Genomic DNA, 13789 nt, shown 5'->3' with positions numbered 1-13789 from the left:
AATGAAACTGGCCACTGCCCTTACGCGGCAGATGAGATTTCACCACTGAATCGAATTTTATTGCGCAGTGTGTCCTCAGTCCTGACTTGAAGAACCCCCAGAATCAGGCGAATGCGCCTGTAGCCCGCAAGGCCGCGTTTGGGGGCTTAAAAAAGTCACCCACAAAGGCATTGGTGGTTCAGTGGTAGAATTCTCGCCTGCCACGCGGGAGGCCCGGGTTCGATTCCCGGCCAATGCAATCTTGTTTAGTTACCTCAGGAAGAAAATTCAGCGAGGAATACAGCGCTACAGTATGACAGACTTACCATTACTAGTCGGACAGCAATGTCTTTTTAATGCGATGCCAAAATTAAAATACCAGCCTAGATATTCAAAAACTGCGTTAAAAGATCAAAACAACTATTAACTCCAGATGATGAGACTGTTGAGAACTATTATTACTCCAAATGAAACTGGCCACTGCCCTTACGCGGCAGATGAGATTTCACCACTGAATCGAATTTTATTGCGCAGTGTGTCCTCAGTCCTGACTTGAAGAACCCCCAGAATCAGGCGAATGCGCCTGTAGCCCGCAAGGCCGCGTTTGGGGGCTTAAAAAAGTCACCCACAAAGGCATTGGTGGTTCAGTGGTAGAATTCTCGCCTGCCACGCGGGAGGCCCGGGTTCGATTCCCGGCCAATGCAATCTTGTTTAGTTACCTCAGGAAGAAAATTCAGCGAGGAATACAGCGCTACAGTATGACAGACTTACCATTACTAGTCGGACAGCAATGTCTTTTTAATGCGATGCCAAAATTAAAATACCAGCCTAGATATTCAAAAACTGCGTTAAAAGATCAAAACAACTATTAACTCCAGATGATGAGACTGTTGAGAACTATTATTACTCCAAATGAAACTGGCCACTGCCCTTACGCGGCAGATGAGATTTCACCACTGAATCGAATTTTATTGCGCAGTGTGTCCTCAGTCCTGACTTGAAGAACCCCCAGAATCAGGCGAATGCGCCTGTAGCCCGCAAGGCCGCGTTTGGGGGCTTAAAAAAGTCACCCACAAAGGCATTGGTGGTTCAGTGGTAGAATTCTCGCCTGCCACGCGGGAGGCCCGGGTTCGATTCCCGGCCAATGCAATCATGTTTAGTTACCACAGGAAGTAAAGTCAGTGAGGAACGCAGTCCTACGATATGACAGACTTAGCAATACTAGTTGGATAGCGACGTCTTTTTAATGCCATGTCAACCTAGACAATCAAAAACTGCGCTACAAGATCCAAACAACTACTAACTAAAGATGATGAGACTGCTGAGCGCTATTATTACTCCAAATGAAACTGGAGACCGTCCTCACCCTCAGTCCTGACTTGAAGAACACTATAATCAGGAACCTGTAGCCTGCAAGGCCAGTTTTGGGGGCTCGAAATCTCAACTATAAGGGCATTGGTGGTTCAGTGGTAGAATTCTCGCCTGCCACGCGGGAGGCCCGGGTTCGATTCCCGGCCAATGCACTCGACTTTTGAGTAATCATAACCTTATGTTGAAATATGCTGCTACGATATCACAAGCTTCCCATCACTAGTTAGATACACACCACTCAGCCGTTACAATATAGCAACATGCTGAATTTAAGCAATTCCTTATTTTGCCGCCAAAACTGCTGCCACACTTATTTGTATGTTTGTACAAAACTGAGCGCCTCCATATTACGAAAGGGATTGCTTTTGTGTGGCTTAACAAATATCAAACAAATTACTTTAATGACGTAGACTGTTTCACAAGGCCGCACCTTACAGTGAAACAACATGAAAGATTTGAGGACATCCCGGATTATTTCATCAGATGAATCAGCTGTTGACACAGCGACCAGAATGAGGAAACTGTTTTTCTGCAGCTGAAAGAAAGAGATAAGATTCTTATTAAATGTGTATCTGTGTGTATGTATATGTGTGTGTTTGTTCCCTGTTTTGTCTCTCATGCAAGTATTTCCATTAGCCTTGCGCAGTTAGAAACACATGATTTCACATGATTCCATAAAGGTTCCATGTGTCCAATAATTCCCCAAACAAGTGCCATCTGAGCATGAAGAAACATCTACCTACAGAGAGTATTTATTTATACCAAGAAACCACATGACAATGACTGCAATTTTTACTGCAGCATTTCAAAGATCCAGCTCAGCTGTAGCATGAGCTGGTAGACTGTGGTGCATGCACACACACACAGGAAGTAAGGAACTTACTGAGATTCTTCAGTGCATGCATGCAAAACACTCAGGCCTAGGAGAGGAAATTGCATGAGATCTCAGTGGTGTTGTTTTACTGTGAGACTGGTGAAACACACAGTTCCCCATGTGACAGGCCTCATGTGCCATTTATTCCAAAATCTTGAGAGAAAAATTCTTTTGAGAGTCATTTATAATGCATCTAACTGGGTCTTCCTTTGCGGAAGGTCTGTTAAAAATGAATGAAAATTTAACAGGATCATACAAAAAGTACAAGTTACTATAATTAAATGCAACAAGAGAGCGCTGAATAACTTTTCTTGAAATGAAAATGCGGGAACACTGTGAAGACCGGTGACAATTTCAGTCTGTCAGTGTGTGTGTGTGGTGTGTGGCTTTTTTTTTAAACTTTGTATTCAGATGGTGAATTTCCTGTGCAGTCAGTCAGCAGTGAGACTTTTACCATATAGGGATACAACAGAGAGGAGGGTTAGTGGGCAAAGGGAAGAAAAAACAAGAACTAACAAAACTCACTTCTCAAGTCTCGACTTGTTGACAGCTGTATCAGTATAGGGTAGTGAACACAGTTGAGTCCACAGTTCAAAGAAATCAAGCCAAGTGCCTCATTTTATTGGAGCGTGCACATATACAGCGTCACTTAACAGGAAACCATGCATATCACCTGGTTTTGTCCGTACCTGCTTGAAACACCAGTGAGGCAACAGAAACACGGCAAGAGAGAATGAAAACAGCAAAGAGATTGTAAATTGATAAACTGATATGACTACACCAAAAGGTGTTGCAATTGTTCTAGGAACACATTCCTATTGAGTAATGTGAACACCATGTTGGAAGTTCAGCATGGAAGATTTTTTCCTCTCACATTCCATCCTCATCCCTACATAGCTGAATTTCTGTGATTATTTTCTATCTAATCTTGTCCATCTATTTCTCATGTCAGTATATATTGGTAAACACTTCCAGCAATCTCTCCTTTATGAGCTGCCTACCTTACAGCTGTAATAAGATAAAAGATAAAACGACTGCTGTTTTTCGCAGTTGTAAAATCCTGTCCTATAGTATTATAAACTTCTGTGCTTTGTTTAAGCCTCTGATAAGCAAATTTGTGGATTAAATTTATGGCCACTATTCAGAAAAAGTTACAAGTAAGTCGTGAGTAAGTAACCCAGTTTGGTATCACACATGCTGTGATAAACTCTTCAAGGTCAATATTAATGAAAGTGTACAATCTTATTTGATTCAACTGGAAACTAAAAGCAGTCACAACAGCTGAACTATGTGTTCATGTTCAGTTCTTTCACTTTTACAATGACTGACTTGCAAATACATTTGACCTCTTAGATTCAGCAGGTTGTAATGGAACAAAGCAAGTGGTTCAAGTGCTTTATTTTGAATCTCTCATCATCAGCCGTTTAAGTAAATGATATATGTTTAACGAGGCCAGGGGCAAACATCTTTCTTTTGCAAGAGCACAATGATTATGCAAAAGACCACATTAAGTCCTTTCAAAATATAGCCAAATATGTGCCAGAGAGTATGTTTACACGTTGTGCTCTTTTATATAGATATATGACAAACTTCTGCTAGAATTCATCAAAAATATAACACACTGAATATAGTATTTTTATAATTTACTTATTTCCTGTGTTTAAGTAATGATCTGGAATAAAATACTTTGATGTCTGCTCAGGTCAACTTCATTCATTCATTCATTCATTCATTCATTCATTCAGACTAATGGCCCACACATTATGCTTGAAAATGATCCAGACGACTTGGATTAATAAGGGTTTTTCAAGCTCTGTGGTTCACCTCATGCTGCACACACTTATTCATCACTGATATCCTGTTTACGGCAGCCTGTTTATCCGACGTGGGCAGATGACTGCACGTCACATCACGTTCAGCTGTGTCGACGTGGTTGCATATACTGTCCTACAAGACCTCATTACAATGCAACACACCCAGCTCAGTGCTCTCAAGAAAGTCTCATGCCCTTAAAAGGCGTTTTTTCAATGGCTTGCTGTTTCTACAGAGGACTCTGGCGGTCTCTCTTCAGCTGCTCCTGTGCACACTCTAGTGGTGAAAGATGGGATACGACTATGAAATTACACTTCCTCTTAAGTCTATGAACTGCCAGGTTTTTGTGTCAAAAATTTACAAAAAATTAGAACATTCCATCATTTCCTTTAATTTAATCACTTTTCTGAAATTTACTGCAAGCGTAGTAAAGTAACACTAAAATGAATCAAGTTCTTCTAATCTCTAAAGTTTTTAATACTAAGATTGCTGTCTACAAGACTGATCCTTTCTGGCCCTCACTACTTGCCATAGTCTCATGAACGCATGCATTTTTATAACCATTGAGTTACGTGTCTTTATAAAGCTGGATGCTGCACGTTGTGATCTGGTTTAATACTGCAGAACAGGCGTAAGACATACAGATACAGACACCATTGATTATAACATCTATTTTATCAGTTCTATAACTGTTCTGTGTTATAACTACTCAAAAACAAGAATACTGACCCGGGTACGTTGAACATACTGACCAACTGCAACTTGTCCCCGCCCCCTGACATCGTTAACCAGTCACAATGAAATAGGTGAGCATTGGGCTCATTTGATTGGGTACCTTAAGTGTCATTGCTTTTCAAACCAGGAAGTTTACGTTTTGCTCTTACTAGAAGCAGGATGGAAGGCTTAGTTGATCTTATTTAAAAGGTTAGCGTCACATTAAGCGTTGATGTCTGTCGTATACATTTTATCATGTCTGTTGTATGTTTACCCAGAGTATTTCATATGTAGCGTTTCGCATAGGGGATACAAATAAAGTAATGCTGTGCTTTGCTAGCTAGCGTTAGCTTGTCATCTAAGGTAAAAACAAATAAAAAAAAGCTATGTTATTTACTCATTACTTAACCGGTCTATACGTATTATTATTAATATCATTATTAAAGCCGCTTTAAAATGTTTCATTGATACGGTTGCTAATGTTTCAGTAACAAACATACATGCATATAACACGACTCTAAAGGCATTTAATAAAACAGGGAGAAACGAAACATGCAACACAAAATAACGTCATTTAACACATCAAAGTTAATATTTCAGACTGCTCTGTCGTGATATCCTATCATTAAACGTTATCTTTGTTTTTCGTATATATGGAAGATGTCAAGCTTCTATGAGCCTAGAAAGTCAGTTGATGTCATTATTTTAAGTCCTCATGAATTCTATTAAAGGAAGGCAGTATACTAACGTTTAATAATGACTCTGGTGTATGTGTTCGGCTGTACTATTTTGTAGAGCACCATGGGTAACACGGACAGTGTGGTGGTGCAGAAGCGGCTGGCCCGCTTCCGGCCCGAGGACCGGCCGTTGGTTGAGGGGGTCTTCGACAGGCTTCAGGACGGTGCTGGGGGTCCTTCTGGAACCCCGAGAAAAGCACCAGCAGGGAAGACCCTGACGCTTCAGATGCTGCAGGTGACACTGTGAAAGCAGTAGATAGACTGTGTCATTTGCGCATGCAGGTGTCATTACAACAGTCTAGTAGAAGCAGATGTTGTCAGTTTAAGATTAAAACTCAGAGCGTGACCAGATAAAACTCTTTGACGTAAGAATTTCGTCATTTGATTAGAAGATAGAGTTTCCACCATATTTGGACCTGATTTCCCTCTGCAGTTTAGTTTCCAATGCACATTGCTTGTATGTGAAAACCTGCTTTATTAATAAACATGACTCTGATCTGGTTCTGAAATGTTCCTTGGCTATGACTATATTTTAAGCTCTTGTTCTACTGAGAAAATATCACTTTTATTACTCTCCAGTTTATTCTATCAGTGCATATACTAGCGAAAGTAGTTTTTACCAGTGTGTTCAGTTCATTCTTTTGTTTCTCCCAGTCTTCAATGGCCAGCCTGGTACCAGACTCCATGGTGAGGAGGCTCTATCAGTGCATGTGTAGTATTGACCATGGACTGGCAGCGCCCACAACGTCTGGGAAGCCCAGCACCTCTGCTGCCTCTGGAGTGGTGCGAGAGCAATTGGTCATCTTCCTTGCAGACACCTTGCGAGGCACTGCAGAAGAACGGGCTCCCCTTGTCATGGCCATGTCCCAACATGGAGCAGGGTCAGCATCAGCTGTCACATGTGAGCAGGTAGCAGAGGTGAGTAGAGGGTAAAATTAGAAAAAAGGAAATTTCTGAGATATTTCCCTTCTATTAATATTCTATCTTCCTCCACCCTCCCTGCTTGATCCTCCCCTTTCCCATTTCCCATTTTGCTTAGTTCCTGCAGGACCTGATTTCTGCTGTAATTCAGATTCTGGTCCACAGAGGGCGTCTGCAGGGCTGGAAGCCAGAGCAAATGGGTGATGTCTCCCTTGGTGTCAAACTCTTTGCAGAGCAGATATGTTCTGAACTCAAACCCTCTGGTAAATAGGTTATTTGAAGGTTTTTGAGCATGTTGATAGTAAAGAAATGTGACTCTCCTCATCCTGTTTTACTCTACAGATCAGGGAGAGTGTGATGTTTCCTGTCTGGAGGACTGGATATTCAGGGTCTCCCAGGTATCATTGTACCTGGAGATGCTGGTGGCTGAGGGCCTAAATTTGTCCCTGAGTGGCCGGCCAGCCCCAACCCTGCTGCCTCCCTGCAGGGAGACGCCTTGGAAAGAGCTGAGGTGTCTGCTGGACATTCCCACCCTTATGTTTCTAGCACCACAGGTCAGAATGCAGATGTATAGTATGTTGTTAGATTTCAACCCAGAATTGTTTATTCTTTTTTCTTTTGGTCTGATCAAGTTTTTGGTGAAAAGTGAGTTTTACCATCATTCATGGTTTTGAGCTATTTTCAAACTTCAGTGAGCTATTACATGGCAACTTCCTGGCAAACAAATCAGCCCTCATGGTTTTCTCGTTTCCTTTAGTTAAATCTAGCTTTGGCACATTTAGAAGGCTCAAACAAGGGTCCATGTTAAACAATCTCTGCATTTGTACATTTATAAAAGAAAACACTTGTTACCAGACTGTATACTGTACTGTGTTCCACAGTAATGCCATAGTAATGCCACAGAAAAGGCATAGATGTTTGTTGTACTTCTTCTTTCAGTTCACAGTTATGTCTAAAGACTTTCTCCAGGATGTTATGTGCTATGCAAAAGAGGATGAGTTGAGTCATTTTTACTGATCATGGGCAATTATGGGAGGTTCTCTATATAATATGTGTTATTTAAAACAAACGTTTGGAGATTGTGAAGGTTGTCTGCATGCTTTTGATGGAAAGAAAATAGCATATGGCATCTTTCTAATTCATCAAAAGCAAAAGAAAGATGAAAGAAGTCTTCTATGTAAAATACATAATTTTGGCTTGCTGTTTGCTCCAAATCACCTGAAACCACTCACAGAAAGTTAAAATCTGAAGCTTCAAAGGTATCGTATTCATACACATACACTGTCACTGTGTCATGTTCAGCTCTGTGTTACTGTCTGCAGTTGCCAGACAGCTACAATGCTCCCTGGAGACTTGTCTTTTCCACTCGGCTGCATGGGGAGAGCTTCACCAGGATGGTGGCTGGTTTGACAAAGCGTGGGCCAACCCTGCTGCTTATCAAAGACACAAAGGGACATGTTTTTGGGGGCTTCGCCTCCCACGCCTGGGAGGTCAAACCTCAGTTCCAGGGTGAGAGAAGGGACCAGCTCTGTCTAATTCCACTGCACTTTCATGTTTCATGACTTATAGGCCTCGGATGTAACGTGTTATTTGTCAAATGTCTTACTCACTGTGCCCTGAGATCAGCTGCCATCAGCAGTTATACAGAGAACCCAAAAATATTAGCTTATGTGAATCCAGTGAACGTAGGCTACAGAGTTTGTAGTGCTTGAAGTCTATGCTCAACACACATTATTATTATTATTATTGTTATTATAATTTATTATTCAGTACATTACTGTCTTGAAGGTCATACCAAGCTAATTTACGCTATTTTAAGGGTCATACAAATGATAATACACTGTGGCTCTTACTTGTTTATTGTTTATTTCTTCAGTTTTTATATGTTTGAAAACCTAATATAAAACTGTTGTTCATGTAAAAGTTACCTCAAAGGGGGAAAACTCTTAAAAATACCCCCACACAACTAATTTTACAAATCTGGCTGCACTTTCTGCTTATCTGCTTGGGTGCTGCGCTACCCACTTGGGGAACAGCTCCCTGAGGTATCAAGATCAACTGCTTTTCCCCCTGGGGGATAAATAAAGGAACTCTGATTCTGATTTACAGCTGAATTAAAAGTTAACAGCAGTTGATCTCTTTATGAAACTGTTCATTCTGCACTTTGAATAAAGAACATTCCCTTTTACGTGTCAGAGACATAACACTTCACATCTGGGTGGTTGAGCTCTGTGAAGCTTTATCATCATGTGGTATCAGTTATCTGTACAAATAATCTCTAATTCGTTAATGCTGTGGCAGAGAAAGTACTGTCATGTTGGTGTGGACCAGACCCCAGATCTGCACCATGATATTAAAGCACTGATAAAAGGACACATTGAGGAAGTAATACTACTTGTTTGAATACTGTGGGCTGTCACTTGATTTTTCACTCAGATCTTAATAATTTGTATATTTGTGTGTGCATAGGTGACTCCAGATGCTTCCTGTTCACTGTGTTCCCCAGACTGAGAGTTTATACAGCAACAGGATACAACCAACACTATATGTACCTCAACCAGAATCAGCAGACCATGCCAAACGGACTGGTGAGCCCGCACGAGTTTAGTTTGGAACTTTATTTCTGTTGTTTATGGTCTAAAAAAATCCCATGGAGTTCAAACTTTAAATCCTTAAATTTTGCCTGTGCATTGAGTGTAGATATTGTTTCTCAAACATATTGATAGGGTGGCATCTTTACACAATGACTGTTGGAGGTGAGGACAGAAGGTGTATAAACTATTTAACAGTCAGCCAGTGCCTCCAGCCTGTCAAGCTATTAATCTGATAGAGTGTTATTTATTACATAACATATGTATTGTATAACCTACACCAATTTTATTTGTCGCAGTTGTAGAGCAACAGTCCTAATGATGGTCAGTGATTTTCAGTGATAAAGCTCTGATAAACCCACGGCGCTCTATCTATCCAGCACTAAACAGACAGAGAGACACAGTTGGAGACCAAAACAAAACATTGTTACTACTTTAAAAAGGGGTTGGTAACATTTAGAAAACATTAATCTCTTCTAATATTGTATAACAATTGGTACTGATTTCATCATGATCTTCAGTTACATTTTTTGGCCTCAGAATGGTTTCTTTTCAAAGTAAGTAGCTGCATTTTGACAGTCTTTAAATTGGTGGTACATGACCAGTGAAAACTGAGAAAAAGGGCTGTGATAAGAAGAAGGCGCTGCACGCACCAGACCAGTCTATTCTCCCACATGGTACTGTAAGTTGGTTGGTGGTAGGCACAATATGACAGCTCCTCCTGTCATCAGCTTTCCTGTTTTACAGCTGTACAATACACTAAAATATGTTTCTCAAAATATTTTAGAGAAACAGACGATGCAGTAATGGAGTCTTGATTCTTATTCGATCAGCACTCCCTAATTTTGACAGTTTGATGTGAAGGCAAGTGTCTAAAAATTGCCGAACTGGCATCGTTCAGCGAACATTTGCCAACAAATGAATGAGGAGCTCTGGGTGCATGCAACAAGGAGAGAAGTTTTTCATTTGCACATACTACCCACATTGCAATGATACATAGCTGGTTGGAAATTGATGATGTTTACCTTTAAGGTAATTGTGTAAGGTTACCTTTTATCAACAAATGATAGGTATATTCTAATTACGTGGTTATCTTAATGTTTCTGGTCTTCATCAGGGTATGGGCGGTCAGCACAGCTACTTTGGTCTGTGGCTGGACAGTGATTTTGGCAGAGGTCATAGCCGCGCCCGACCTAAGTGCACCACCTATGGCAGTCCACAGCTTTCAGGGGAGGAGGACTTCTTCCTGGATTCAGTGGAAGTGTGGGCGGTTGGAAAACCCCCAGAGCCAGAGGAGGTGAGAGAAAGGGGGTTAATGCTGTTGCTGCCGGGGAGGGGGGTTGTTATAGAATTATAACAAAATTCAGTCCCCATTTTTTTTTCTGAATTCAGGCATGCTATTAACTGGAACAACTGGACCACAAATAGAGAACCTCATTTACATTTCAGCCTTTTTTTTCACATCATAGTTGTTTCCTTTAGAAAATGAAGAATTAAGTCCATGTATTCTTGCGTGCTTTGTGTTTCAGGGTGAGGCGGGGGAAGGCAAGAAGAGTATCCTGGATGTGGATCCAGAGGTTCAGGCAATGATGGAGATAACAGGAAAGACACTGCACAGTCAGGGCCTCAGGGAGCCAGAGGAAGACCAAGAGCAGTGACGGGGACCAGGGAGATCAAAACCGTTTTGACCTTATTGAGGCTCCTGGTCCACCTAGTACTGACACAAGTTGGGAGGTTATCATCTGACATAGTTGGATAATATCGACATCTGACTCAGAGACATGTCTCAGCAACATCACATTTCTCTTACCTTGCCTTTCATTCTGCTTGGACCCTTTTAATTTACAAACTGCTGCTTTTTTAATGGCACGTGACACTAAAGTTATCCTCTTGTGTACACCCATCAGATGTTAAGGATGGTTTTGACAAAAACATCATCACAACATAACTGAGGTTAACAAAGCCTAACCAGGTCTAAAGGCAGCTTATAAGTGGTGTGTCTCATCTGACACTTTCACACAAGACTCTTCTCATCTTCAGTTTGAAAGGGCCCAATGCACTGTGGGTGTGTTCACACTTATTCCCACCCAAATGCACTGATGTTTGGAAGGAGAAAATTTGCAGTAGCAATAAAATAGTACAGAAATGTACCCTGAAGGTTTGCTTTCAAAGTGTAATTTTATGGCAGATTAATTGCTACTACGGTATTAGAGAGACATGTGACATGAACTTGTTAGTGAGATTCTGCTGCAAATACTTTGTTCCTCAAACTGATAGTAATAAATAATTTTCAGCGATAAAAGAGACAAAAAACTTCTTCTAACTACCCATTTATACCACCTGGAGGCACTGTCACTGTGCAGTCTGAGTAGCTGCCTGAACTGAATAGCACATGCACAAGCACGTCTGCCATCTTTGACGGCTAGGTGCGGTAACACCACTTGGACAAACGCAGAACTGCAGTAAAACCAGCAATTTGTTGAGTCTATGCTAGATCAGAGTCTAAGATTATGATTACATTTTCTGAGGATTATCATTTTCTAAGGAACTGACAAACAAAAGATCCACGAGGCCACACATCTGCACTGGATTATTTATACAAGATTATCATAGGTGTATTATTAACATTATATGTTTTAATTGAGGAGATTTGGTGTTATCTGTTAAGAACAGTTTGATCAGCGTGCTTTCTCCACCCACATCATGACCTGACCTTTAGGTGAGAGGTTGTTAGTTGTTGTTGTAAGTCAATAGTCCAACAGCTCTAATGAATCAACAGGCATACACTAATATGGTCACAATGGTGCAGTTAGAAACATGTTTACTGCCTCTTCCAATAATTTCAGTTTTGTAGAATAAAGTGTTTGAGGCTAATTGTGCGTGTGTGTCATGAATATAATATTGCAGTGTTGTGTTTTGTTAAAGTTAGAGGACACCTGGACGGTGCACCTGCTTTCACTTGTGTTTCTCAGATGAGTGAACTGTAGAATATAATGTAGTTAGTGTGTCAATAATGGATCATGTCCGACTTCGCCAGACAGGCTGTAAAATGTTGCCACTAATATAAGATCTCCACTTTTACTTTTTGCCTTTTTTTTCCTCCCTAATTGCACCAATACGAACTCCAGCTCAGACTGGGCTGAAAGGCAACTCTGTATTTGTTGCCCCCGCCCTCCTCCTCTGTTCTGCCATCATGCAAATTACTGAGGCAAGTTACATATGTAAATCTGTTATATAATCTTACAGCTGTGCATGAAGGACGTAGTTCTATAGTGAATGTTGTTACTTCTCTTTATATTTGTATATGGAAATTATTTTATTTTGTTTTCTCATGGAAATATGCCTTTATATTGAGCCACAGGATCAACTCATCATATGTTCCTCATTACAGATATCCCCCCCAGCTAAATATGTAACCACTGTGCATGTATTGCATGGGCCTTCTATCAGTTGATCAAACCTTACTTGTACAGTATAACATTATTTATCTGTGTCCATGACAATGAACAGAGTGGAAGACAAATGCACAATGTCATGCATTATTCTGCTATGTAATGTTTCCATACTGTGACGACCCCACCACACGTCTAGCTGTGCTGTGGTTCCTTTTAAAGTACATACATACGTATTTATTGCGGCTATTCTCAACCACGTTTCTTTTTCCCCTCATTGCTCCGTGTTATTCTCCTCATCCTGATCTCTACACATGCTGCCAACCATGTACACGTTCCATTGTACTGAACTGTATTTTCCACTGTTTTCCTGTATCGTTTAACAGTCACACTTAAATTTTCATTTTGCTTGACTTTTATTCTGTGCTATTTGCTGTTCTCAGGACCTTGTTATTTAAACTTCATCAGAGCAGTTCTCAACCTTTTCACATATCAGAGAACCTCAGGCTTTTGTTGTGATATTCTAAATCAGTGGTTTTCAGCAATTTTGTCTTGTGGTCCTGTGAATGTTAAAAAAAAGTCTGATTCGTTCTCATATTTAAATCATCTCCCTCCTTGTGGAAGTTTGTAAAACATGTACATGTAAAGACAAAATTAGGGATTAGATGAAAGTTGAAATAAATTTCCTTCTCCGCTACTGCTATCCTAACCCACAATTATTTGTTTAAAAAATATTATTGATATATTTGTTTGTTTGTTTGTTTGTTTGTTTTTGGGTTTGTTTTTTTTGTATAGAACAGCATAACTGACTGGCAAATACGTAAGAGACGGTGGTTTTAAGTGAGAACATTCACTCTTGGGATACTTGATTACAATTTTCAGGTACTGGAAGTTTAAGTATTTCAGAGGGAAATAGGGCATTGCACTTTTAACTCCACCATGTTGATCTGACAGACATAGTTACTTATAATTAAGATTTTATATAAAAACTATATGATCAGATTGGTGATGGTGACACAATGTATGAAGGAGGTTAAATCAGCAGGTACAACATTAAAGTGCTGTGGCGTGTTTACAGCATTTTAGCACCGACGGGGATCATTCTGCAGAATAAGTAAGTATGTTTCACATTTATGTAGTCTACATTATGCTTTTACAATTTATGAAGTTTAACTTAAATACGATTTTGAAAACTGAACCGGGCTATGTTGAAACTGTGGCAGTAGTAGTTAAGTCTACAGGATGTAAATGCTCCTCCACTGATGAGAGTAAAAACATACTCTTTCGTCCTTTTAAATTTCAAACTGTGCTTGTTTCCGCCAAATGAGTAGGTCCAACTCTTAGTCGCCTGAGGACCTTCTTGACCACCTTAATGCACAACTGGGAGTCCTCGTACCC

At 40.4% G+C, this 13789-nt stretch overlaps 1 protein-coding gene and 4 non-coding genes across 7 annotated transcripts; all 5 read left to right on the top strand.

Annotated features, from left to right (window-relative positions):
- Window positions 1-167: 167 nt before the first annotated feature.
- On the top strand, window positions 168-238 carry trnag-gcc. Its single transcript has one exon. It is a non-coding gene; the product is annotated as a tRNA-Gly (tRNA).
- Window positions 239-612: 374 nt separating this feature from the next.
- trnag-gcc lies at window positions 613-683 on the top strand. Its single transcript has one exon. It is a non-coding gene; the product is annotated as a tRNA-Gly (tRNA).
- Window positions 684-1057: 374 nt separating this feature from the next.
- Window positions 1058-1128, top strand: trnag-gcc. Its single transcript has one exon. It is a non-coding gene; the product is annotated as a tRNA-Gly (tRNA).
- A 303-nt stretch (window positions 1129-1431) lies between these two features.
- On the top strand, window positions 1432-1502 carry trnag-gcc. Its single transcript has one exon. It is a non-coding gene; the product is annotated as a tRNA-Gly (tRNA).
- Window positions 1503-4817: 3315 nt separating this feature from the next.
- meak7 (MTOR associated protein, eak-7 homolog) lies at window positions 4818-11873 on the top strand. 3 transcript variants are annotated; one of them, XM_046394882.1, is made up of 9 exons: window positions 4818-4960; window positions 5546-5722; window positions 6142-6405; window positions 6536-6671; window positions 6751-6962; window positions 7731-7917; window positions 8878-8996; window positions 10117-10296; window positions 10529-11873. In XM_046394882.1, the coding sequence occupies exons 2-9, from the start codon at window positions 5552-5554 to the stop codon at window positions 10655-10657; spliced, it is 1398 nt and encodes a 465-aa protein (XP_046250838.1). In that variant the 5' UTR covers window positions 4818-4960; window positions 5546-5551; the 3' UTR covers window positions 10658-11873. The 3 variants fall into 3 exon arrangements, with proteins under 3 accessions (XP_046250838.1, XP_046250836.1, XP_046250837.1); XM_046394880.1 differs by having other exon boundaries at window positions 6527-6671; XM_046394881.1 differs by lacking the exon at window positions 4818-4960 and adding an exon at window positions 4971-5113 and having other exon boundaries at window positions 6527-6671.
- The last annotated feature ends 1916 nt before the right edge of the window (window positions 11874-13789 follow it).

This window comes from Scatophagus argus, chromosome 7 (assembly GCF_020382885.2).
Source record: "Scatophagus argus isolate fScaArg1 chromosome 7, fScaArg1.pri, whole genome shotgun sequence".
In the NCBI taxonomy this organism is placed as follows: domain Eukaryota; kingdom Metazoa; phylum Chordata; class Actinopteri; family Scatophagidae; genus Scatophagus; species Scatophagus argus.
The sequence above is the reverse complement of the archived record's forward strand: the minus strand, read 5'-3'. Positions and strand labels throughout refer to the sequence as shown.